Source organism: Danio rerio, chromosome 11 (assembly GCF_049306965.1).
Source record: "Danio rerio strain Tuebingen ecotype United States chromosome 11, GRCz12tu, whole genome shotgun sequence".
Taxonomy (NCBI): Eukaryota; Metazoa; Chordata; class Actinopteri; order Cypriniformes; family Danionidae; genus Danio; species Danio rerio.
The window spans coordinates 9,782,501-9,808,066 of NC_133186.1; the positions used below are offsets into that span (position 1 = coordinate 9,782,501).

Sequence of the window (25,566 nt, forward strand, 5' to 3'; positions counted from 1 at the left end):
GAAATAAGACAGTCAGGCTGATGCTTTCACCTCACAATACAGCGGCAAAAGAAAAGGTCACCTGAAACCAGAGAAGAGGCAAATGTGTGACTGATAGTTCTAGCAAAATGCAGAAACTTTCTTCATGGAACACCCATGTAAATAGTACAAGCACACATTTTAAAGTACATTCATACAGTATAAAAACAGATTCAAAAAGCACATTTTGGTCCTGTTATTGTCGATTGTGTTAACTAAAAACGGGATTGTCAAAACATTTAAATTAAATATGTCAGACTTTATATGACTTGTTTCTTTGTAATTAAGTGTGAATTATGTCAGCAATATATGAGTGAATACTGCATGTCAAATGTTTACAAGACCAGTGAATTCAAGATTAACAGAAGCAATTGATTAATATGCATTATAGTTTGAATTTTAAACATCAATTAGAAAACATGACTAAATGAGCTACTATTAATTGAAATAAATAATTTTTGTCAGATTATATAAAATTAAATAAATACCACTTACACACATACATATGTCAGTATATACATAAAAAAAACAAACTATGATATACACACACACACACACACACACATTTAATTAATTTAGCCTGCAGTCCGCAAAAAAAAAAAAAAAAAAAAACACTGCAAAAGTAAAAGACTTAAACAAATTAATTCTGTTTATTAAAGTAGACTTCATTCACAGGTGCGCACCCTCCCTCTCTGTGGTTACAGCTCACGGTCAGCAGCTCACGTCATGTGTGCTTCCGCGGCCGTCAATACATTACATGAAGACAGAAATGACATTTGTGGGTAAATTATACCTTATAAATACAGTATGTGAATCTTTCAACACCATTTGGTGTCCACGTTGCTGAACATTGCATTACAACAACGTGAAGACTTGCGACCGACTTTGCTTCTCTCCTGAACTTGAAAATATGATTGGCAGAATCATATAAATGCTGGATTAAGATCATCTAGGGCAGGGGTCTCAAACTCAATTTACCCGGGGGCCGCAGGAGGCAAAGTCTGGGTGAGGCTGGGCTGCATAAGGGATTTCACAAAAAAAAGTCCTCAAATGTCATTATTAACAGTTTTAATTATTTCTTCTGAACATGAAGTGTCCTGAACATTAATAGAACATTGAGTGAAGATTATGAACAGTACTTCTGAACATGGCATCTTTTGCCTACTCCTTGCTGCCAGAGACTTGACAGCGCTTCTTCTCTCAAATCTGAATCACATTTGGCTTTAGAGCGGAAGCAGTTGAGACCCTCAGTATGGCTTGAAGATGATCATCATTAAGTCTAGACCTGTACTTTGACTTATTGAAGTCCTAGGGAAAAAAGTGGGGGAACTCACTCAAAACTTCCATTCCCTCAACTAAAAAAAAGGCATATATATGTATAAATAAAACACCCCCAACCCCACTCCAGTCACATCAGTCTGTACCAGTCTGTATCTACCTATAATATATATAAGATGCAGGCTGTAGCTATGTAGGTGGCAGGCTGCAGATATGTAGCTAAGTGGCAGGCAGGGGCGGGAACAGCTTACCTTGGTTCTGGCCGGCGCGAGTTCCCTCATAACACTTCCCGCCCGTCACAGCGTCTACCAAAGGGGCGGGGTGCGTGGTGACGTCACCAACATCCTCGCCCCTTTGTTTACACGGCGGGCGGGGAATGCCAGTCACCGCTGTGTACGGATAGAATCAGCAGAGCGGGGAGCTCTCCCCGCTCCGCTGATTCTGTCAGTGTACAGCGGTCGGCGCGGGCCAGAAATTATTGCACTGAGGGCCGCAAATGGCCCGCGCGCCGCGAGTTTGAGACCCCTGATCTAGGGGGTCGATTCAAGATCGCGATCTGTTTACGATTAATTGCGCACCTCTACAATTCAGTCTATTCTTCTGATAATCATAACCTCCAGACTGAGTTTGATTAATTAATAAAATGGCCAGAAACCATAACAATGTCCAGAAAGAAAATTTTTGTACCTAGTACATCAATTACTAAAAGGCAATATTGCATTTTTACCACAAGCTCCATTTAACTTTCAGCATTGCTTTGCATGATATTTCCCAATCTTTACCCCTAGACTCTAAAGCTCATTCTAGTTCCAACTGTGGTGATAACACCCCAAAAAGAACATCGATACAACACAGATAATCGAAAAAGTTCAATTTCCTCTCCAAGCACTGACATCATTATGAAATCTTTGGTAAAATCATCTCAGCGTCTGACTGATGGTCAATTAGCAAGTCTCTGTCTCATTAGATTTCCTAAGAAGATTATAATAAAGATACATAGTATGCTAGTACCATTCGTGCTGCATTAGTCACGAAACCTCATCATGACAATCTTCCTGTAGGCTCCTTCTGTTATGTTTGTACCGAAGTCTCTTGAAGGGTCTGTTCCCGAGCCAAAACAGCAAACCTGCTTTCTGACAACCCCAACACCCCCAGCTCTATTAGCAATCAAGCATGTCATAGCTGGAGATACAGCCTCTCCAGTCACATTCATAAATCTGCTTGTGGAAAGCCAAGACTTAACTGCCATCTCCAGCATTTTAGCATCCAGGCAGAAGTGCATCCACAAATATATGCGTGCCATGAATTTGTGCAACAGCAGTGGGCTGCCAAGTGTTTTGTATGCGTGTTTGTGTGTTAAATGGGTGTTTCTGAAGTACAGCCCCTGCAGGGAGATGCTGTAACTACATTATCTTGCTGCCAGAAAGGATCTTGATCCATTGACAGTCATTTAAGTGATGCATTTGGACTGTGCATGCACTCGCTCGAGGAGCCATGAGCCAATCAGCATTGTCACGACTTCAATATGGTGGGCTCAGGTGATTGGCTTACAAAAGAAGGCTTATTAGCAAACATGGCTGCTTGCAAATTAAATATTGAAATGGGTTAATCTTATAATATGTTGGTAAAAAATTACAATGTTTTCATCAAACATGAAACATTTAGATGTACATATACATTTTACCAATTAACCTGGAAATTAGTCAGTGACTAGTTATTTTTGCAGATCTGCATGAATTGTTTTTAAAATTGTTTGGAAATCTTTGTAAATGAAAGAAAAAAAAAAACAAAAAAAACAGCAGTGTCCTGTATTAGATCTGCATTAGCTAGGGACGTGACGAGGTGAGTGAGTTGTGATGTTATGATGGAGCATGAGGGTGAATTTAGCGCTGAAGAATGGAGGCAGGATTGAATTAGAACCTCACACCAAGTGCCTCGGAGTTGAACGTCACTCGTTTGGGGCGGGTGACTGTGACGTAACCTTCATCGGAGTGCAAGTGTTGTCGCGTCTAAAAGCATAGGCTGCTACAACTGCAGCCACCCACATTAACCGCATCTCATAACATACAATGAAACAGCACTTTAGATCATACCCGTCAACATTGGGATGTGAAAATAAGTGATATTCCTACCATAATAGGGAAAAAATATCCCCAAATTACTAAATATGTTCATTTGGAGCTGTTTCATTGTACATAAACAGTTAAATATTAATAACAGTAATATGTTTTAATACTATTATTTACAAAAGAAAAAAACTAAATATATAGATCAGCAGCAAATAAATTAGCAAACAGTTCAGCTTATTAAAATTATGCTATTAGAATGAAATAGAATCAAGCTATCAACTCTCATCAACCGTTTCTTCACATTATAACTTACAGTATACCTAATCTGCCAAAGATAAAATTACTCCATTCAGTAGCTAGAGAGAAAAAGCAGAGTGTACATTCCCCACAATCAAAACATTGAGTCTTTTTTTTTTTTTCGTGGAATGCTCTCTGTTACATTTATTTGGCTCACAAATTGAGCTCAGCCAAATCGTTCCTTGAGTTCTACTGAATAGAGGGACTCAGGCTTTTAAATGGTTATCCATTAAAAGATGTTTGTGATCCTCACTGACCTCACTTACATTTGAAAAAAGGGAAATTATATGTTGTTCATGCATAAAACAGCTCAGGGAGGATTTATGAACATTAGTTTTGTCTGAACTGAATTGCTTAAAGGGCACCTATGGTGAAAAACCTACTTTTTAAGCTGTTTGGACAGACATGTGTGGAGGTATAGTATATAGACTGTCATATTGGGGTGATATAAACACACTCAGTCCTTTTTTTTTTTTCCAATTTAACAACAAAAATTGTTGACCAATTGGAGCGGTTTTTAGATCGGCCGCAACTTGACATAGGTGTACGGTCCCCCAGCCCACCAATATTGATTGTCTCACGTGCGTGTCTCTCCATTGGAAATAAAATAACGAACTTGCCTGCAGGTCGCACACCAGAACCGCTGCCCTGCGTGGCGCAGCGTCATGCATTTTAGAAGTCTAAACATAGGTTTCTATCAGGGTACACACAATGGCGCTTCAAGTCGGCGGTTGTCGGTGGCGCCCAGCCACGATTCGGGACACTTCATGTTTTTGCCACGTCACAGAGCGCCATCTGAATAGTTTCATTTTAAATAACATCCGAACGTGCATGTCTGGTGTACTGTATCGCGGCTCCGGGCAGCGCAACCGGTTCCTCAGTCCAAGGTAATTCAGTGTGCGTGGTTATTTTTCTCAGTGTACAAGCTCGGCACTTTAAACTAGCACACAGTTGGCTGTAAAATTATACAGAGACACAAATGATTTTGTACTCTCTACTTGGTTTGTGTCCGAGTCGTACATGTACAGCTGAATGCTGGTCCTCTCACTCATGTTGCTTCTTTCTGTCTGCCTGGCTGTTGCCAAACACAGAGCAGGCTCTTGGCTCCGCCCCATTGTTATGTTGGTTGGTAAGTCGAAACTAATTTTCATGTGAAGCAACACACCCCTAACAACAGCGAGCTGTGTACACACCGCCAAAATAACACTAACATATTATAATTAAAAAATCTGAACTGTTTTTCTTTTTAACAACCTAAACTGGCACACTCAGAAGAACGATAATAATAACATTATTAAATCATAAATACGGGGTAAACTATGCGCCCTTTAAATTAAAACACTCCTCTTAATTTTATTTAAGTAGGAACATCACAAGTGATGAACATACAGTGCATTCATTATTTCATTCATTCATTCATAATTGAGAATACATTTAATAACTTTAACCGGTCAGATTATGTTTATTTGGGGAAACTTTTCATTTTACTTCACATTACTTTTTATCAAAAAAAATATTTCTTGGTATTTGGAAATGGTGAAAGTGTTTGCTTCTGAGATTCAATAGCGGTGCTTAACTTTTGTGAACAAGTTGATTCTTTTAGTAAAAGAGTAAAAAAGATCATTCTCTCTATTTACTCACCCCTAAGTGGTTTCCAAACTTTTATGGGTTTCTTTCTTCTGTTGAACACAAAAGATGTTTTGACAAGTTTAAAACATGTAACCATTCACTTCCATAGAAAGAAAAAACAAACAAATACTATGGAAGATGATTTTTACAGGTTTCCTTTTAATTTTATTTCTTTAAAATACGTTTTCTGTTCAGCAGGAGGAAACTTAAGTAAGGGTAAGTAAATCATGACAACTGTAACCTTTGGTGTGATCTATCCCTTTAAAGGGCACCTAGGTTACCCCTTTTTTCCATATTTAAGTCTTTTGTGTCTCCAGAATGTGTCTGTAAAGTGTCAGTTTAAAAACACCCATCAGATTTATTAGGTAGCGTTTTTTGTGAATTGTGCCTTTAAGGCTAGTCCTTCATGCCCACCGTTTCCATGTGCCTGTCAGCATGCCTTAATCTCCTCCCTTGGCTGCTTCAGACAACAGACAGACATGAAGGAAGCAGATCTAGCATAACGTGTGTGAGAAATACTACATTAAGAACTTTACCAATGAGTATTTGATGCATTTGATGAGTATTGAGCTGCAGTGATGAGTCACACACAATGACCTTACTAAGTTCACTCACATACACACACACACGTTCAGCTTTGCACTCTTTTTACACGGAAATGTGACAGGATACAGGTTAATCTCCACTGCTGTATGGATATCTGTTATGTTAATGTACAAAATAAACCTGATTTAATGTCCACAAACCGGGATTGAAGCATCTTCTTTAATAATTTTTCCCGGCTGCTTTGCGCACATGCTGTCTTGTTGATATGATTACACACGTTACTATGGAGACATGTTAATACGCAGCTATCAATCAATTCAGTGGGCAGGAAATCCGCACTTCTGCGTCAAGTTGCGGTCGGTCTGAAAACCGCTCCAATTGGTCCACCATTTTTATGTTGTTACACTGGAAAATAAGGACTTGATGTGTTTATTTTACCCCAATATGACGGTCTATACACTATAAACCACACTACTGTCCAAACAGCTTGAAAAGTAGAATTTTCACAATAGGTGCCTTTTAACCTATTAAACTGGATCACACTTAGCACTAAAGAATTCATATGTGAAGTGATAAGTGAATGATCCAACCGCTCAAAAGAGTCACTAATTCAAATAATGAGTAAGTCTGATTACAATAATGTGGTGAGAGAAAGTAACCTTTTAACAGTTTAATCATTCAAATGTGACTCTTCAGTTAACATTGACTCAATTCAGTCAGAACAAATCTCTAGTTAGCAATTCATTGATTCAAATTATGAGGTCAAAGCAAGTGTGCAGTTAACAACTGACTCATTTAATTGATCTTGCCAAAGCGGGTCTCCTGTTATCCTGAGACTAACTGATTTGAATGATCCAGTCAGATAGAGTCCCCAGTTAACGACTCACTGATACAAATGATTCAGTCAGAGCGACACTTTAAAATCCAACTGGCGACTCTTCAGTTAATGATTCACTGATTCAAATGATAAGGCCAAAGCGAGTATGCAGGTAACAACAAATTGATTCAACTGATCTGGTCAGAGCGAATCTCCAAGTAACAGCTCATTGATTTAAATGATCCAGTCAGAGCAACCCTCCAGCTAACAACTCAAGGATTCAAATGATGGGGTCAAGAGAACTCTCCAATTAATAAATTGTTTCTTCAAATGGTGGGGTGAAAAGGACTCTCCAGTTAACAATTCACTTATTCAAAAAATAGAATCGAAGCAAGTATTCAGTTAACAACACACCGATTCAAATGATGAGGTGAAAAAAAAAACTCTTCAGTAAACAACTCACTGACTCAAATGATTGTGTGAAAATGTAAACTCACTGGCCTGCTTAAATGTTAACATGTTAGTTTGTCTTTGATATTACGATATATTTAAAGAGCCCCTATTATGGGTTTTTGAAAATGACCTTCCTGCAGTGTGAAACACAGCTCTAAGTAAATGAAAACATCCCCCTGAGGGTTAAATATGAAAGTGCACCTTGTTTTAAAATATGTATGTATGTATGTATGTATGTATGTATGTATGTATGTATGTATGTATGCATGCACACCCTGTATAAATACACACTTTTTGTAAAGTATATATTGAGTTTGTTATTTTATTTAAACTTTTTTTGCCATTGTCATTTGCATTACTTTGCATCATTTAGCAGATGCTTTTGATCAAAAGCAACGCTTATATTTGTTAGAACACTTATTAAATATCAGTGTTTTCTTTCATAATGAAGATTACTCATTACAGGTTACTTTTAATGCTTCAGAACGTAAAACATCTGGTATTTTTTATACTTTAGAGAGTCATTAATATTTTTATTGGAATAATATTTTATTATCTTCTGTATTTTTACTTTTATGCTCAGTTTCTATTGTATACATGATTTGTATTCTTTGTCCTGCACATCATGCAATGTTTACTAGACAAATAGAAAAAAACTCAGATAAACAGTTTAACATTTATTTTATGGAAATAGAAAGACATTCCTCAAACTCGCATGGCTTAAAGACTGTTTGCTTTGCCGGGAACTTTTTTTCCTTCAAAATCCATTACAGACCTGACAAACGTGTTATGAACCCATGGAGACTTTTTCATCTGCAAAAAAAATAAAAAATAAGTTGAGGGGAGGTACATTCTTTTTCCTTTCCGACAGTTGAAGGAATATCATGAATAAATCAAGCACTCAAGACGACAGTTGTGAAGTGTCACGCGGAAGATTCATGCAAAAAGCTTTAATGTAAAGTAACAAACTGTTTATAGTAACTCCATTGAAAAACTAGACACGGTCTCATTTGTCCTGTCAGGACTGTCCCGAATGCAACCTCTCTGAAGGGGAGGTTTCCCCTGGTTTGATCCCCCCGCCGGAAAACGGAGTGGGAAATGTGAGGTGACATGGTGTGAAGCGAGTCAGTTTGTTTTTGAGGTCTATGGTGGTGATAATGCACAACTGTAAAAAGATCTCTAACAGAGAGGGACACACTGAGCAGAACTAAACAGGCCAAGCACACACCAGATGCCAAAATAAAGCCAACATCTGTAAAAAGAAATGAATGTACTGTATAAATAAAGTGACAAATAGAGTACTATATTCAGTGTAAAACTAGATTTGTGTAATTATGAAAAAAAAACGGAACGCTTAAGTACACTAAACGAAAAAGTCTGAGTCTGATACTTATTTGATGCAAAAATTTCATCATTTGTTTTCATAAAATGTTGTATATATACAGTGCTTACCTCAGGTATACTTGCGGTAGTAGCCGGATTGAAACATGCGACAAACAAAATAATTCAATTTTTAACACTATTTATATTGTTATCTGTTTAACAAATAAATACATAAAAAAATCCACAATTTCTCTTTTATGCTATTCAGGAGGTCAAATCTGCTTCTCTCCATCTCAGGTTCAGGTTGCTTTATTGGCATGACATTTGTACAGTATTGCCAAAGCATTTTAGATGTATAAAATATGCAATATATTGACATAAAATAATAAAATACAGCAAATGAGAACTAAATAACAGAAAAAAAAGGAACAAAAACATCTCTAAAAATTATAACTACAAGAATAAAATGCGTAAATTATTTAAATAAGACAGATTAGTTGATTACCCATTTGTAATGGTGTACAAATATTCTGCAGCCAATTTAGATGTAATTTCATTGGATTTTCTAAGTAGTTTAGATTAAAAAAGTTATTATTTAATGTCTATCTCGCTCTAGCGGCTGGGCACATAAAAGGAACGACAGCTTAGAAAACAAAAGCAGAACCAAATCCCGGACATTTTAGTTGATTTAGAAACCCCAGCTGGGTGCAAAGAGATGCAGATCTTAGTTTGTCTGCAGCGCATGTAAGTGTTGACAGTTCTCGCACACACAGAACGAGCAGTATGAAACAGATAAAGGAGAGAATATTTTACACTACTTAATCGATCTCAGATTTTTTTTAATATTGGGCAGATACAAAATAGTGTAAAAGGATGATAATAGTAAAAATAAAAATAAACAAATAGTCACTTAATATGTGTGTGACCCACCCAAGTAAAGTCTATGGGCCCTATTATACACCCAGTGCAATAAGGCGCAAGACGTGTTTCTATGAAGGGTTGTTATTTTCAGTCTAGTGCAACATTAATTTTCCCGTTTACCACCAAGTTGTTTATATAGCAAATCCATTTGCGCTACTTTGTGAACTCATGGGTGTTTCGGTCTAGATAAGAGGTGTGTTAAGGCGCATTGTTGGCCTGTTGCTATTTTGAGGAACTAAAATAGACTACACAATAGACCAGCTGACAGCAGGTCTAAAGTCCAGCGCAGAGCGCATCAGTTCTGCACCCCTCTTGCACATTGTTTAATACACACAGGATGTACAGCAATACACAAATATCTTTACAAATAATAATAATAAAAATAATTAAATGAATAAAATATTACAAAAAATTTTTTTTTTACGTAAATATATAAACCACTATCTTAATGCCTTCATCTCTGTGTGCCTTTTTCAGTTTATTAATGACAATTTGCTTTTGTATATTATTATTAGTAGTAGTATTTATTATATCCATAGTTATATTTGTTTTTATTAAAAACAAGCTTAGATTTGTCCACCTGCCAGGATTTAGCCCATATAGGGGAATAGCATGTGTATTTGGTAGGGATGTAACGGTATTGTAAATACCGTCATACCGCAATATTAATTTTTTTAGATATTACCGAAGTCGCATGACTCGGTAAAACTATAGGTCTTCTGAGAAAATTTGCTTAGGCGAATGAAGCGAACGGGAGGTAGCGAAAACTACAATACCCATCAGCCCATGCTTGACCATCATCCCTTGCGGTCTGTTGTCGCTACAGATCCAGTAATGCGGAAATGGAGTGTGCTGCTAGAAGCGGGGATGAAAAGAGCTGGAAAACTCTAAGGCCCCGTTTACACTAATGCGTTTTAGTTTGAAAACGCATAAGTTTTGCTACGGTTACGCCAACCGGCCACACTACGCCGGAGTTCTCGAGCGCCGAAAACAGAGCGTTTCGAAATGTGTGGATAATGTCTCAGTGTGGAATAATGGAAAACGGAGACATCTGAAAACGGAGGCGGGGCTGCAGACGTTCGCCTCTCTGATTGGGGCTTTTCCTGAATATTAAGTAGCCTAACACGCACAGTTCAGTCCTGCATCCTCTCCTTGTAAGTTCAGACTTCGCAAGTTTGATCAAGGCTGCAGTCTCTTCTTCTCAGTTTGATATGGAAAAGCAGACTATACCGAGGACACGGGTAAATCTTCAAAGGGAACAGTGTACTTTATAACTTCATTCACATCACCCTGGCTTCGTTGTTTCACTTTATCAACAATAAAATGTAAACATGATTTAAGTAACTGCCTATTTTCATTTTAATATTAGCAACTTAGACAGCAGACATGTTGAGGCGTCGTGCTGCATAAGATGAGCGTCATCTTCACTGTGTGGATATTTATAACAAAACGGAGCCGATAACAACTGCCTCCTTTCAATTTCAGTGAAAATACGAAACACAGCCTCTCTTTTGCTGAGTATCAGTTTTAAGAATCGATAATGGCCATTTTAAAAGTATAACATACAATAAGTTTATACATTATAGGAAATAAAGGCAAGCGATCAGTCAATATACAGAATGTACGTGGTTACATTAATCATTAACTTATCTTTGCGCTCAGCCAAAACACGTTACCTGAGAACAAGTAATAGATTCCAATGACCAAAGTCAGGGAATATGTCGTTAGATAAAGACAACAAGATGAATGAAATATCCCGTTTAATAAATATAGTGAGATTAGATCCAGCGGGAGATGCTTGATGAGAAGTCCGACTAGCAGAGCTCTCATCTGTGTAGATGGGCTGAGTGTGATTAAATGTTGAATGTGATGAGTTTTCAACAATACTAAATTGAAACTTTATTGTTTTTACATGGTTTAATAATTTTTTGTTATTAAAATTGAAGTTCCTGTTTCAAAGCTTACAGATAGATGGCTAATTTGTATGTCATTGACACTTTTGGCACTTTTTTGGAGTATTTTCATAAGTTTTGTTTTTTCCTGTAAATGATTCAATAAATACCGTACCGTGACATTCATACCGAGGTATTACCGTACCGTGAAATTCTGATACCGTTACATCCCTAGTATTTGGATATAACAGTTTTTTTGACCACACTTCGTTATTATTGTTTATTTATTCGTTTGCTGGAAATTAGAACTGAATTTAGAAAGTTTCAAAACAAATTTTTGCGCTTAACAAACAAAATTAATTATATATTGTATAGGCTAATGGATATCTGTGCGTGCAACACGTTTCCTTATCCACAAGAGTGAAAGTAAAGAATGAGGAGGCTCATTCTCTCCTTCTCGTGCTGTAGATGCTCTGTTTAATACTCTGTTTAACCGTTTTCTCGTTAGTGAAGCCTTCAGTGTTTCCACTTACAAGGTCCGCTTGATGATACTTTGGTTTATCCTCAAACACATCTATAACTCATTAAGAGAATAAGCTCAATCCTGTTAGACCATGCGCTGTGGCGCAAAGAGGATTTTTTGATCCTTAAAAGCAAAAGTGGATTCGGACACACCCTGAATGTTTTTGCGTCATGTGATTTGGACTGTACCTTGATCGTTAAAATAGAGCCCTATGTGGGAAGCACTGATATAGTTCAAATGTCAACAATCAATGAAATATTTAAATTATGATTATCATTTTTTATGCATGTAATACTTTTTCAAGCAACAAATTACCAGTTTAAAGTAATTCCTAAGTGTTTCACAAATTACTATTAATTATAAACTTATTAAAAAAACTTGAGATTGATATGAAATTGAGTTATTTTATGTACACATTTTTACATATCATTAGTTGTGTCATTTTAAATTAACAGCTCCGTTAAAATAAAATAAAATTAAAACATTTGTTCTCAAACGTTTTGCAAGTATGCAACACTATGCAACGATGATAAACTATTTTAAAGGCATGCATTTTTAAATAAAACAAAATAAAATGATAAAATAAAATAAAAATGAAAATAAAATAAAAGAATATGAAATATGGCTGATCATGGATGCAAACGTATTTATGTTTTATGTATTATGATATTTATGTATTTTTACCACTAACTTTATTACATTTTTAAACAAATAAAAATATTGCCCATCAAATATTATCTGCTGTTAGATCATGCGCCTGCACAGTATATATTATTCATTGTTATAATATCTTATCTAATATAATATGTAAAATAATACATGTTATTTTTGGCACTCTGTGTAACCCCCAAAACAAACAAAACAACACGAAATGGAAAGAAATTAAAAAAAATACTCAAAATGACTCTTCCACCCTCTGTGCTTAAAATAGTAAAATTAATCTCTCATTTTCCGTTATGTTCCTCTATTTCTGCTTCTTTTTTTAAAAACAAAGGTCACCACGTTCCACCTATAGCACACATAGACCTCCATTTTTTTGTCCCAAGCAGGTGCAGAGAAACTGAGGCATATTTTTACAAAGCCTTTGAAAACTGAAGGTTTTCTGGGCTGTTCTTATCAATGGCCAATGAACAAGCGTTCAGAGGACAGATAACAAAGGACGTCCCATCAGGGTTTAGATACCAGGATGGAGCATTGGTTTCCTCTCCACCTTTGAAATTCAAAAGATCCAGTTTCAAAAGGAAGGGGGTGAACAAAAGGGGGCCGATGTGTGTGGTAAAAGAAGGATGATGTGCTCTTTTGAGCAGTGTGTCAGCAGGTAGAAGGCAAGGCCAAGGATGAGTTGTTGCTTCCCCACCACCAGATGTATGCGTGTTTCTTATCAATAGCTATGTTTGCATCTACCTATTTTTAAGCAAATTTTAGAATTTTGTATTAAGAATGCTTAATGTGAATGCCAAAACATGCATATATTTAGATATAATGCATTTAAAACTTATGCGCAAAACTGAATAGGATAAACTAAAAAATAAAAATAAAAAAATGCACAAACCAAATCCAGCATTAGCATCAAAACAAGTATTTTCATTTTTTTAAAGGATCATGTGATAGCAAATATGTGATAGGACTGCATTAAGGGGGTGGTCCACTGCCATATCATATTTATAATTTATATTTTTGCATAATGTAGCTATGCGAACCTAAACAACATCACAGAATGTATCTCAATGTCAATCTCAAAACCTCTCAATGTTCAAAGGGAGGCATTGGCTTTCACGGAGATACAGTAGCATTGGTTTTGGTTAGTTTGTAACAATAAACAGGCAATTTTAATAATGTCATAAAACCCTTGGTTAACAAATGGTTAAATGCCATCTAAACGCTGCTATTTTCAAGAAGCTTATTCTGGTTCTGTATTTGGGCTTACAGGGGACCAAACACAAAGAGAGGTTGCTACAATTTATTTTTACTTATGTGCCAGAGAATTATCAAAAACATATAGCCTAGCTCTCTATGCAAGACATTTTACAAAGAAAAGCCTCCGGAATCTCCTATTTCAGTAGTTCTCCTATTTTCCTATTGGATTCGGCCAAAAACTTTCTCAAAGAAGCAGCAGTTCCAACGATAAAAGAAGAAGCTGAAGATTGGGATCCACAACCTTTAAGTATTTTTACTTCTTTAAATTGATATCTTAAATGTAGAAAAAAAAAATGAGAAATGCTGTTTGGCAACGTTAACAATTTAGCTACAAACAAAATCATATTTACTCAAAGGCTGGATGATATGGCAAAAATTTATATTACTATATATTTCTTAATTTCAGTCGATACGATATAATTCCGATATTGATATGGACAATATTTAAAAAGACAGGAAAAAACTGCCAAGATCACACACAATAGATGTCTGTACCTACAAATGTCTGCAAACTAAATTTGCAAAGTCTATAATACCTCCAGGCTCTTAAATAAAAAAAAGTTTTTAATTATTTTATATATATATATATATATATATACACGATAATGATATATATGTTTTTCATAGATTGACAAATGGATAGACCAAGCAACAAACTCGCATATGGACAGATGTGGTGCTAACTTATGGATGGATGGACAAATGGATGGACTGACATATAGACGGACAGACAGATGGATGGCTAAAAAAAGACAGATAGCAATGCCACTTTGCTCATGTTTTTTTTTTCCTTTCTCTCCCTTGGCTTTCAAAAGCGAAAAAATAGTTACATCACTGTAACTTTTTAAATTTCCCTTCAGCACTTCACTCCACATGTTGCTCTCTTAAATGTGCTTCGCAACCACAAGCTCATAAACTAACAACTAAGATAAGATTTGTGTTAACAGAACCCTCACGGAGATGTTAGGCAAATTAAAAGATATCAGCTTTTCACTTTAAACCCAAGACGATAAGCTCAATCACGTCTTGTTTAAAGATAAACACAGCTTACTTCAACACCATCATCCACCATACAACACTTCTGCAGCAGAATGCAAACAGAAACAAAACTGCTCTCTACATGCACGTCCTCAGCTAATGAACAACACCTAAGAAAGCCCAGGAGACTCCTTCACCAAAGCTGCTGGAAACAGTTCACAGTGCGAGTCTAACAGACAACTTAGGAAGCCTGTAGCACCTGCAGAAGCTCCCATTCAAACAGGGCAGAGAGAAAACTGGTGAAAAGTGGGGCGGTAATATAAACATTTACCTTGCAGGGCTGGATTTGAATGAAATTCCTGTGTGTCCACCATCGCAGGTACACTCTCTCCCTCACCCACTCGCTCGCTCGCTCACGCTCCTCCTGTGAGGCGGCCGGCAGGAGAATTGGTTATCTAATAGGCTCTCTTGTAGCCCTGTCTCCCTCTCACAAGTGCGGCTATAAGTAGGATTTCCTCTCTCATGTTGACAAATTAGCATAAGCTGCTTCCTGGCTCACCTGTACTCATCCAACCTGTTTGGTGCCTCCTCCGCCCCGCTGCGCCGCGTGCACCTGCTGAAACTGGACACACCGGCCTGAAAATGTACTCTGTTGCATGTTAGAACAACTACTTAATGCGCAAAAATGAATCAGTTACACCTCCTGGGATGCTACAATGCAGGAGCTCTTTATCGTGCACATTTTAGACTGCTTGTGAAGTAATTGCAACTTTTAAATGGCAATTTTAAGGCGAGAAGACAAGGAAAAACTATAAACCTAGAGCTTCTTTTCCCCTTAGGGGAAAAGAAACCCCATTCTGACTTTATCTTTGCCTTGTAAGCAGATACGACAATGAAGCCAATGAGGAGTGGAACTGGCGGAGAATGGCCCGATAGCATGAATCATCGACGTTCTGCTTTGTTTAGTCCTCAAATTCACTTTTATAAGGCTGATACAGCACAAATGATGACAAATGGCTCTGAAAGAACAATGACAATCAGATATTAGAAAACAATTGGGTTATTTTAGGAGTTGAGGGCTGTTTTGTTTGTTTTTCTCATCATAAAAAATGAATGGGATTTTATAAAAGATTAATGGAGGACTGCAAATAATGTGATCCAACTGCAGACTCCTTGTTTAAAATAGCTAAACTGCTTAATTAATGCGATGCACTTTCGTTTGCTGATAAAGACTAACAAAACACAGCATGATCGTGCCTGTAATTATCCATTATTACTGTTACCTGAATAAGAAATAAACAATGCAACGGCCCTGATCAACCATGATAAAACATGCAATTTTCTTTTCAACACTGCTCATGATCCTAGGAGAGAACCCCAGGCTTCCCTCTCCGCAGACACTTCCTCCAGCTCCTCCGGGTGGATCCTGAGTTGTTCCCAGACTTAGTCCCTCCAGCGTGTCCTGTGTCTTCCTCGAGGTCTCCTCCCGGTGGGACATGCCTGTAACACCTCCCTAGGTAGGCGTCCAGGAGGCATCCGAAACAGCTGACTTCTCTTGATGTGGAGGAGCAGCGGCTCTATTTCGAGAGTTCCTCACCCTATCTTTAAGCGTGCACCCTGCCACCCTCAGAAGGAAACTTATGTAGGTCGCTTGTATTAGAGAACTTGTCCTTTCGGTCATAACCCAAAACTCACAACCAAAAGTGAGAGTAGGAACAAAGATTGACTGGTAAATTGAGAGCTTTTCCTTTCAGTTCAGCTGCTCCTTTACCACAACGAACCGATACATTGACTGCATTACTGCTGCACCAATCAATCTCACGTTCCATCCTTCTCTCACTTGCAAAACAAATCCCAAGATACTTGAACTCCTCCACCTGGGGTGAGGATCTTCCTCCAACCTGGAGATTGGAGAGGTCAAACCACCTTTTTTTTCAGTGGAGCAATTATGGATTTATAGCTAATGGATTTAATAAAGTGAATAAAGCCTCGTTACTACGATTTATTGTATTGCTGGATTATTGGTTTGCATGTAAACCGAGTCAAGTTATTTCTCAAAAATACAAATATGTATGTATATATGCATGCAAGTATGTATGTGTGTGTGTGAGTGTGTGTGTATATAATAATATATATATATATATATATATATATATATATATATATATATATATATATATATATATATAAATAAATAATGCATGCTCTTTAGTGGCGGTGAACGCAGTGTCAGTCGCACAATTGACAGCATTATGATGATTAAATGAAGGGTTAAATAATATAATAATTAGAACATCTCGTGCTTAAAATGTGTAGATTCAGTGGCAAACACTTAAGTTACCTGAAAACTCTGATCCTCCGGCTTTACGGTGAATGATTTAGTCATTTTAATGGCAGACTTACCACTGGGTCTTTATCCATGCACTCTTCGAAAAGTGTAAATCCTGGATTGGTATTTATTACATGATCACTAATCAGATGTGCCATTATTTGTAACTTTAGCTGGTTCTAAAACTAAATCTGTCAGTGTCGTTGTCATTCTCTCGAATTCAAAACTTTACATTTTTGCTGCTGTAGCTCCCTGTCATTGGAACTGAGTGATTGACAGCTGATATTAACCAATCCATTCGCGTTCTGCTCTAGCGTAGTGGGCCAATAAGAAGAGCTTGAAAGCACGGCAAGCATTGCAGGCTTTGTTCACTGCAGCACATTGACGTGAACTGTTTTAAACCATTCCTGAGCGATGCGTTTGGTGTTTTTAGGTGCAAAGATGCATAATGTGTGAATGCCTCATTCCGCACACGTGGTGAACATTTTACTGTAAAAACTGCCTGACATCAATTTTTTGCAGTCACACAAATGCTCCTAAATATATTTTGACGTCGCATAGGTAAAATTTTGGGTGCATTTGCGACCAAAACGGTCGAAATTGAGCCCTGTCTCATATCCACAGCTATAAATGTACCGAAACCAAAGTGCTCCCCCACGCAGACCCGCTGTTGGTTATAGGAGGATTGCATTAACGTTACTAGCCATTTTACAAGCTATTACAGCGTTTGCCTGACTGGAGTACTGTTTGGAGGTGGGCGGAGAAGGCAGCACGTGGCCTGTCACGTCATTTGGGACGCCTTGTTAGGCCTTCTTTTAATGCGGTTAATGTATCGGTCCGTTGTGTTTAAGAAGGAGCTGAAACGAAAGGCAAAGTTTTCAATTTACTAGTCATTTTATGTTCCTACTCTTACCTATGGTCATGAGTTTTGGGTTATAACCGAAATGCAGTGCAGACATGATGCTCGACAGACTGGTTAAGCAAGGACATTACATTAAATTATAAATTATAAATTACATTAAATGAAAAGGACTGTTTACATCAGTAATCAAATTATTTGCCTTAATCTGAATAAAACAATTTGAAAACTTTTTGAAATTTCCTTTCATGATTCCATTTTACATGTTAGAGCACAAATTTCAATTAACATCATTGCATATTCACGCTATCCACATGTCCTCTGAATTTTCATGTAATTTTGGGTATTTCTTTTTTTTTTTCGTGTTTAACTGCAGTTTTGTAGTTTCACTTTGTCCCCGTGACAAACTGAGGTATTGGATGCCAGTATGAAGAACTAGTGGTTTAATGGAATTTGATACCACAGAGAATAGTGTCAAACAGCCATTTGTATAGAGTACCCTGTTGCAAAACGCGGTGGAAAAGTCCTGCATGGTAATAGTTTGATTAAGGTGTTTACATGTCTGTACTGCACTTCAATAATGCCACTAAAATAAGAATACTCCACATGTCTTAATTGGATTGTGACTTTAGTCAGATTAAGGTAATTAAAAATCACTGTTTACACAGCAGACTTTTGATCAGAGTATTGTCTTAATCATGTTAAAATGATTGGTGTCCATGTACAGTAAACGTACCCAAGGTCTATGATATTAGAATTGCCATTTAAAGCTGAGCCATCCTTAAAACTGTGTATTTAAATATATGTTGATGGTTGAGAACAGTACATGCCCACACAAGTGATACAAAACTCTGGTTTGTCTTCAGTGGGCAGCCATAATTATAAATTGCAAAGTCGACTTTTCGGTCCAGACGTCAGAGAGAGCCAGAAAGAGAGCCCACAACAAGACAAATAGAAGATGTTTCACCTCAAGTATCCAAGTTTAAACTGCATTTTTAGAGGGATATGGAAATCTTTTGATATGCTGAATGCAAATCTTCTTGCCAGCAAAATAAACAGGCCAGCATAAAGATTTTAACAAGAGAGTCCAAAGAATGGCCCCTGGGTCTAATGAGAGTGCGACGGCACCAGTTCCTCTCTTCAACACATCTGATGACTGCTCAGCCTTTGGAACATTCATCACATTGATGGGTTTCTCTGGTCCATGATTTAATAAAGTGAAGAGGGTTCAGTTTACCGTTTTCACTATCTATCACATTCCTGGAAAAAAAGTCATCATTCACTGCGCAATACACCCCAAAATATGCTCTTAAACAGTATAATCAGATAGCCACAGGAAATATCCTAACATGTAAGCAAATTCCTAGCCCTGGGAAGAAAGGAAAGGAGGAAGGAAGGAATACCAACACACACTCTAACGCCTTATTCACATAGGGCTTCAGCATCAACGCTTAAAGGACGTGTCTGAAGTTGGGGCTGACACAATCGCCCTAGCAGCATCATCTATTGAAATTAGTCCACAATCATCTACTGTCTGAGCCGGGGAACTTGCATAAAGTGATCTGATTGGCTGACGCTTCCATTGAGCCTTGAAAAGTTGAGATCTGCTGACAGATCCACAATTCAGTTTGGCAATACCTGACGTCAGCCATTCCTAGTGAATGGGAAACATTGACGCTGAAGGCCCATGTGAATGGGGCGTGTTGGAATACTGAAACAATTCCATGCATGCTCAAGAAAAAAGGTCAGGAGTGTTTTTTTTTTTTTTTCAATGTCAAAAATCAGAACAATTTATTGGATCCAAATGAATAATTCGTTTCACAGAATTCTGTTATCCTCAATGCAATGCAAACAGTTACATTTAGGAGATGGCAAACAACTTTCAACTTATACAGGCAGCTGATATTAACAGGTGAAGTTTAGTGAAATTCGTCATTTGTCAATCATTGTCCAGTCCTCCATTGGCCGCACCCTTGACATAAGTCCTCTTTTTCTACAACTTCTCTGCACAACAATAAAAGCGTAAAACTTTCTGTGCTCTGTGTTCAGTTTTAACACCTTTCTTCAGACGGGAAGTTTCTGCAGAGCTGAATTTAATTTTGGACCAGTCTTATGTTTTATTGGTCTTCCTGTGTATTAAGTTTTCAAAATCAGAGTCCAACATACATAGTAACTTTAATACGAGCAGATAAATTATTAGTAATAGTTTGTGGTTTGGCTGCTGAACTTCTACTCCTGCAGGTTCGGCTAAAGTAGAACATGAAAAAGTGCATGCAAATGTTGAGTGTGTGCAAATGAATAATTCTGTGTGCAACATACCAGTCTGTGTTTTGAACGTATTGGTTTGTTTTTGTCCAGTATTTTACACTAGCTAGATTTACATGAAAACAAGAAAGCAATGGTGTTTGAGACTCATGGTATAGCCATTTCCATATATTCAACACTTATGATTCAGCTATTTCTAGATATATTCAGATTTGTACTATATGGCCCCTTTAATTCCTTTAACAATTATGCGAGTTCACAGAATAAAAAAGTCATTCAGATTTAATGGATGAGAGTGAATTAAAAGTCTGGGTAGCACCATATTTAATTCTAGGAGTGACAATCAAAGTGTGTGGGATATTAGTATCGTGGGTTTAACTGAAGTCCAGATTCCATCAGATCCTGAAAAATGACATCATTTGCTGCACCTACACCTCAAAAGATGTTCTCAATGTGAAAAACATAACCAAATTACCACAGGAAACATCCTAACTGCGAGCAAACCCCTATTATATTACACATTTACAGAGCGCTGAGCAAAACATAACAAAACAAAACAAAAAAAGACCAGCAGGCCTAACATTCAGGCCAATTGTTTGGCCCCATTGTTGAAATCTTGATGGGAATCTCAGGGGCTGCTGAATAGTGATGCTACTGTGGTCTCCTGTTACTTCCCATGGTTTCTAAGTGATGGGGTCTTGGCTCATGTTCACAGGCTTCTTCTTAATGTTTAGATGCACATGATAATAACATCACCTGGGCCTCCTCTTCGTCTCTGTCCTCTAGGTCTTTGTGTAATTCTAACGCATTGAAAATAAATCAATAGAAGCTTAGAGACTGAGACTCTTATTTCTGGCTGTGTCTGTAGTCCAGTGAAAGAACACAAAAAGTGGATTCACCAAAGCCCAGTAATTATGATTAAGAGCTTACCACACAAAATGGAGCAGGGGAAGAATGTTTTCAACCGTCTCATCTTTGCAACCAGGGATACAAAAGTGGACAGCAGAGAGTATTTGAATATATAATTTTTTCGTGGATTTTATGTCTTTGTTTGAGACCATATTTCATTGTTCTTCACAATTTTTTTATGAATGGATACTATATATCTAATAGAAAGAGTCCTGGACAAATGGGTTTCGACTTGAATCCAAAACAACAACAGCAAAAACGACAACAACAACAACAATTATTTGTAAGTAAATCATTAAAAAAAAATGGTTATGATGATGACGTTGATTATTAAAAGTAGTATAATAGTAGTTGTAACAACAATATAATATAATATAATATAATATAATATAATATAATATAATATAATATAATATAATATAATATAATATAATTAATATATAAATGAGCAATATCACACGAATAGCAGTGCAATATGGCTGTATATCGGCACTGGTGGGAGGCGTGCGTTGCGCTCAGTGCCCCCACCAGTGCGGATATACAGCCATATCACACTGCTACAAGTGTGATATTGCATTTATACAACAGTTTGATGGCATAATTGTGTATATAAAAACAGAATCAAACATGGAGAGTCTCAAAAACCCTTTTGTATGAGGAACTACTTTCTTCCACATTTTTACTGGCTGTATGTAGGCGGAGTAATACACAAAGGGTAAAAAGGCTGTACAGGTGCCGATATTACTTAAATATATTACGGCTATCAGCCAATCAGATTAGAGAACCAGGCAAAACTGTTGTATAAATAATAACAACGATTATTATTTTTTATAGTAGTGAATTCATAAAGCCCTATATTACTGCTCACAAACTGTATGTTCCAAATGAATGGCTCATTTGTGTGGTTACACCTGAACTTGCACCTCCATCTTATCAGACAGCGCAAAGATTTACCTCAAGCTGCTGCCATTAGCATGTTTGCATCGTTGCTAATGCTTTCAGCAGGAAGAGCGGGTGGGAAACAGCACATCACCACCGCAGTCACTTGTTACTCTGATAATCTGCTGTGATGGGATCGGTGCACCAAACGATGTTTCAAGATGCTTACACTTATAGACATGTGGACAAGTAGGCTAGTGAGATTAGCATCTGGCACAGCACTCACTTCACACACGCAGGGCCAAGAAACTGTCAATACAGAAGGTCTGCATGTGAAATATCATGAACAAAGCCAACAATATTTATTATAGAATTTCAGCAAGGGAGAACACAATTATTTGCCAAAACGCCTTTGTTTTTAATTTATGATGCCACAATGAAACTACTTAGGAATTAGTGGTATAGGCATACTACAGAATTAAACTGGGATTGTTGTAAATTAAATTATTATTATTTTATTTATTTATTTTTTGATACAGGTTTCAAGTCAAAGTTGCAATTTACAAAAATACAATTCAGCATTATGACAAAATTATGAATGTTCACATAAACTATGGCTACGTTTATAATGCAAGGCTTAGTGCTTAGATTTTTTTCTCAGATCTGATTTTTTGCATATTCACATTGTTATAAATGTGGCCAATATCAGATTTCCACTGTGAAGAGATCATTGTGCTAAACTAACCCGCGTGCGCAAAAGTGCAACTTGTCTAAGTATGCACACAATGTGTATACTGTATGAAGTGAATAAAGCACATTGTCAGATTATGATTATTGCAATTTTCAAAAACAACAGCTGTGTTTGACCTGTAAATAGTTGTTTTGCTAGTACTAATGTGTATTCCAGTGTTTAAAATCCAAAATAAGTGTTGTGATTGAAAACACTGACAAATTGTTATTTATGACAAGCGCAGTGCACATCTTTGACCACTGGTGTATTGAACTGCCGATGCTGATGAGCACCTTTCAAAAAAGTCGTTGCATGTCTGCTAGTTCCCACCTGTGAATGAGGGAGTTTTAGCTACTTGTAGCGTTCAGTAAAAAAACAAACCACCCATAAAGAGACTCGACACAGTGGAACAAAAATCTACTGCCAGCTAGTGTTTCAAAAGTGCTATTGCAGAGCAACACAAACAGAATGCAGAAGTATAAATGCACTACTATGCACAAGGAAGGCACCGTGGGTCACTCAATGCATAAGTTTAAACCAGCCAGAGTCTAATAATCTTACCTGCAGTTAATTAATTTTAATTTGTTATAAACAACAACAAATGAAACTGAAATGTTGCCTGCTGGCCTATTAAATGATTTTGTCCTTAACAATAAAAAAAGTTTAAAATTGATTATTTAAATTAAATATAGCTATTTCATGAACAGTTATGTATTTTATCCTTTTTGCATATGCAATTATGGTGGTAATTTAAATCCAACTGAACAATCATTTTGGGGGGGTTACAGTCTAATGGTTAATGTTTGGTTTACCTTAGATTTTGGTAAAGCATTTGCCCTGTATGCTATTATGCTATGCTGCTGTGTAGACAATGTTTGCAGCACGAACCAGTACCGAACAATAATGTGTGTCGATCAAAAATTATGGTGAATTTATTTATTTTTTTAGCAGTTGGGCTTGGCCCCTTAGTTCCAAAGGAACTCTTAACGCTTCAGCATACCGATAATTTTTGGACAATCCCATGCTGCAAATTGTTTGAAAACAGGGGATGACCCTTTCCCCTTTCATCATGACTGCACACCAGTGCTCAAAAGCAAGTTCCAAGGGGACTAAGTTAATGCATAAAAAAAGGAAGATGTCTTAATAACTCTGGCAGTATAGTGCATATTGGATAGGTTTTAGCATGTATTTGCAGGAGTTTTTATTAGGGCTGTCAAACGATTTAAAAAAAAAAAATTTTTGCAATGAATCCTGATTATTCACGAAATGCGGTATTTATTACAGAAATAAAAAATACAATTATTTAAATGCCATTTGAATTTAAAAACAATCAATGCCAATAACAAACAAAAATGATTTCCATGTTGGATTCTAAGTGGACTACAAACAATGGACAACAATTATCGTGTTCATCAAATTTGCATAAACTAAGCATTCTAAAGTATGGCTGTATTTTACAAGCAAGGATTCTGACACAGCAACGTTGCTGTGTAGGGGGGGAAACACGTCAAACTTATGAAATGTAAGGGCTCATGGAAGTAGAATAAAGGAAGAGAAATGGGCTGTCTTTGACAGCTTGCGACTTCATCTGCCACTTTCACTTCAGTACATTTACATGGACACCAATATGCGGATGAAAGTAAGGACCGTGAGGGAGGGGGTGGGTGTAGAAGATGAAAGTGAGGATCGGGGGGTCCGCTCACTATTCTGCTATCCAAGGCGGCTGCCTAGGTTGCCTCTATGCAAGTGCCGACCCTGAACAAACGTCACCACAACAGGAAATAAAAAAAAAATAAATAAAAACTGCAACTGCGTTTTTTTTTTTTTTTTTTTTTTTTTTTTTACGCATGAAATTTAAAACTAATTGTGTGCGTTAACACGCTAATTTTGACAGCCCTAGTTGTTATGGTATTTAAAATTGGTCTTGATCACATTTGTACTTCCATCACAAATGTTATTTTACTACAAGTGAACAATTTATATTATGAAAAAGCTTGAGACGAAACCATAGATTGTATAAAAACAGACGTAGGTGTCCATTATGTCACCCGTATGTTTCTGAAGAGCGCACATTTAACTAAAAGTTGCCAGGGAAATGTGCTTGGTTGTATACTTTATCAATGTATAGAAATTAGATGTGTTTACTGAGTTTGGTCATTTAGAAACACCGTTTTATTGCATTGAGCAACTAAGCAATTTTCTTACGGCGTTTTTCTAGAGGAAAATATTATTTACTTCTAATTACTTCAGATAACTGTTCTGTAGCCTACAGCTAATTAATCTGTCATATTCTGGAATGCATTCAAGATCTAACAAATTTATATAATATATTCTTATATAGGAATATGGAAAAAAATGAGGCCAGGCTTGAATGGTTTATGATTACAATAAAGTGCATAGCATGCCATATTATCTGATAATTGTAAGAAATAATCCTTAAAGGCAATCAACTATGTAAAGCCACATTAAACAAAAGCATAAGTATGACAGTGACATGATGGTAAGCAGCAGAGACTTGTCACTCAAGTCACCCTTAATTATGCAGGATTTTAAGGCTTAACATAGATTAAACGACCGAGTTAAATTAAAAAAATAAATAAATCCTACTGCCACAGTTGACATGAAGGGTAATGTTAGCTATATAGACCAACACAATTTTTGTAATAAACTGTAAACAACAATTTTTTTTTCCGCTGTAAAGTTGCACATTTTAACATGGCAGCCAATGAAGATGTGTTAGCTTACGGAGCCAGCCTATGCTATAGTCAAGGAACAGCAATTTCAGTTACTTCCGTATTAACTTCATGAGGGAGAGCATAAGGTTGCTGCATGAATTAAATGCATAGACTTTTCAAAACTTAGATCTTGTAAAATAAATAAATAAATGTCAACAGTTGAGTATATCATGAATATAAACAAATGTAGGCTACACCT

At 36.9% G+C, this 25,566-nt stretch overlaps 1 protein-coding gene across 6 annotated transcripts in view; it reads right to left on the minus strand.

Annotated features, from left to right (window-relative positions):
- The window catches only part of naaladl2 (N-acetylated alpha-linked acidic dipeptidase like 2), a 635,527-nt gene that overhangs the window by 521,180 nt on the left and 88,781 nt on the right, over nt 1-25,566 (minus strand). Inside the window, exon 1 of one of the 6 annotated variants that reach the window (XM_017358282.4) lies at nt 14,993-15,089. The exons of the other annotated variants lie outside the window; for them this stretch is intronic. Coding sequence (XP_017213771.2) covers nt 14,993-15,035 — 43 coding nt within the window. The 5' untranslated portion in view covers nt 15,036-15,089. Of the gene's footprint in view, nt 1-14,992; nt 15,090-25,566 lie in introns of those variants that run through there. 6 annotated transcript variants of the gene reach the window in all.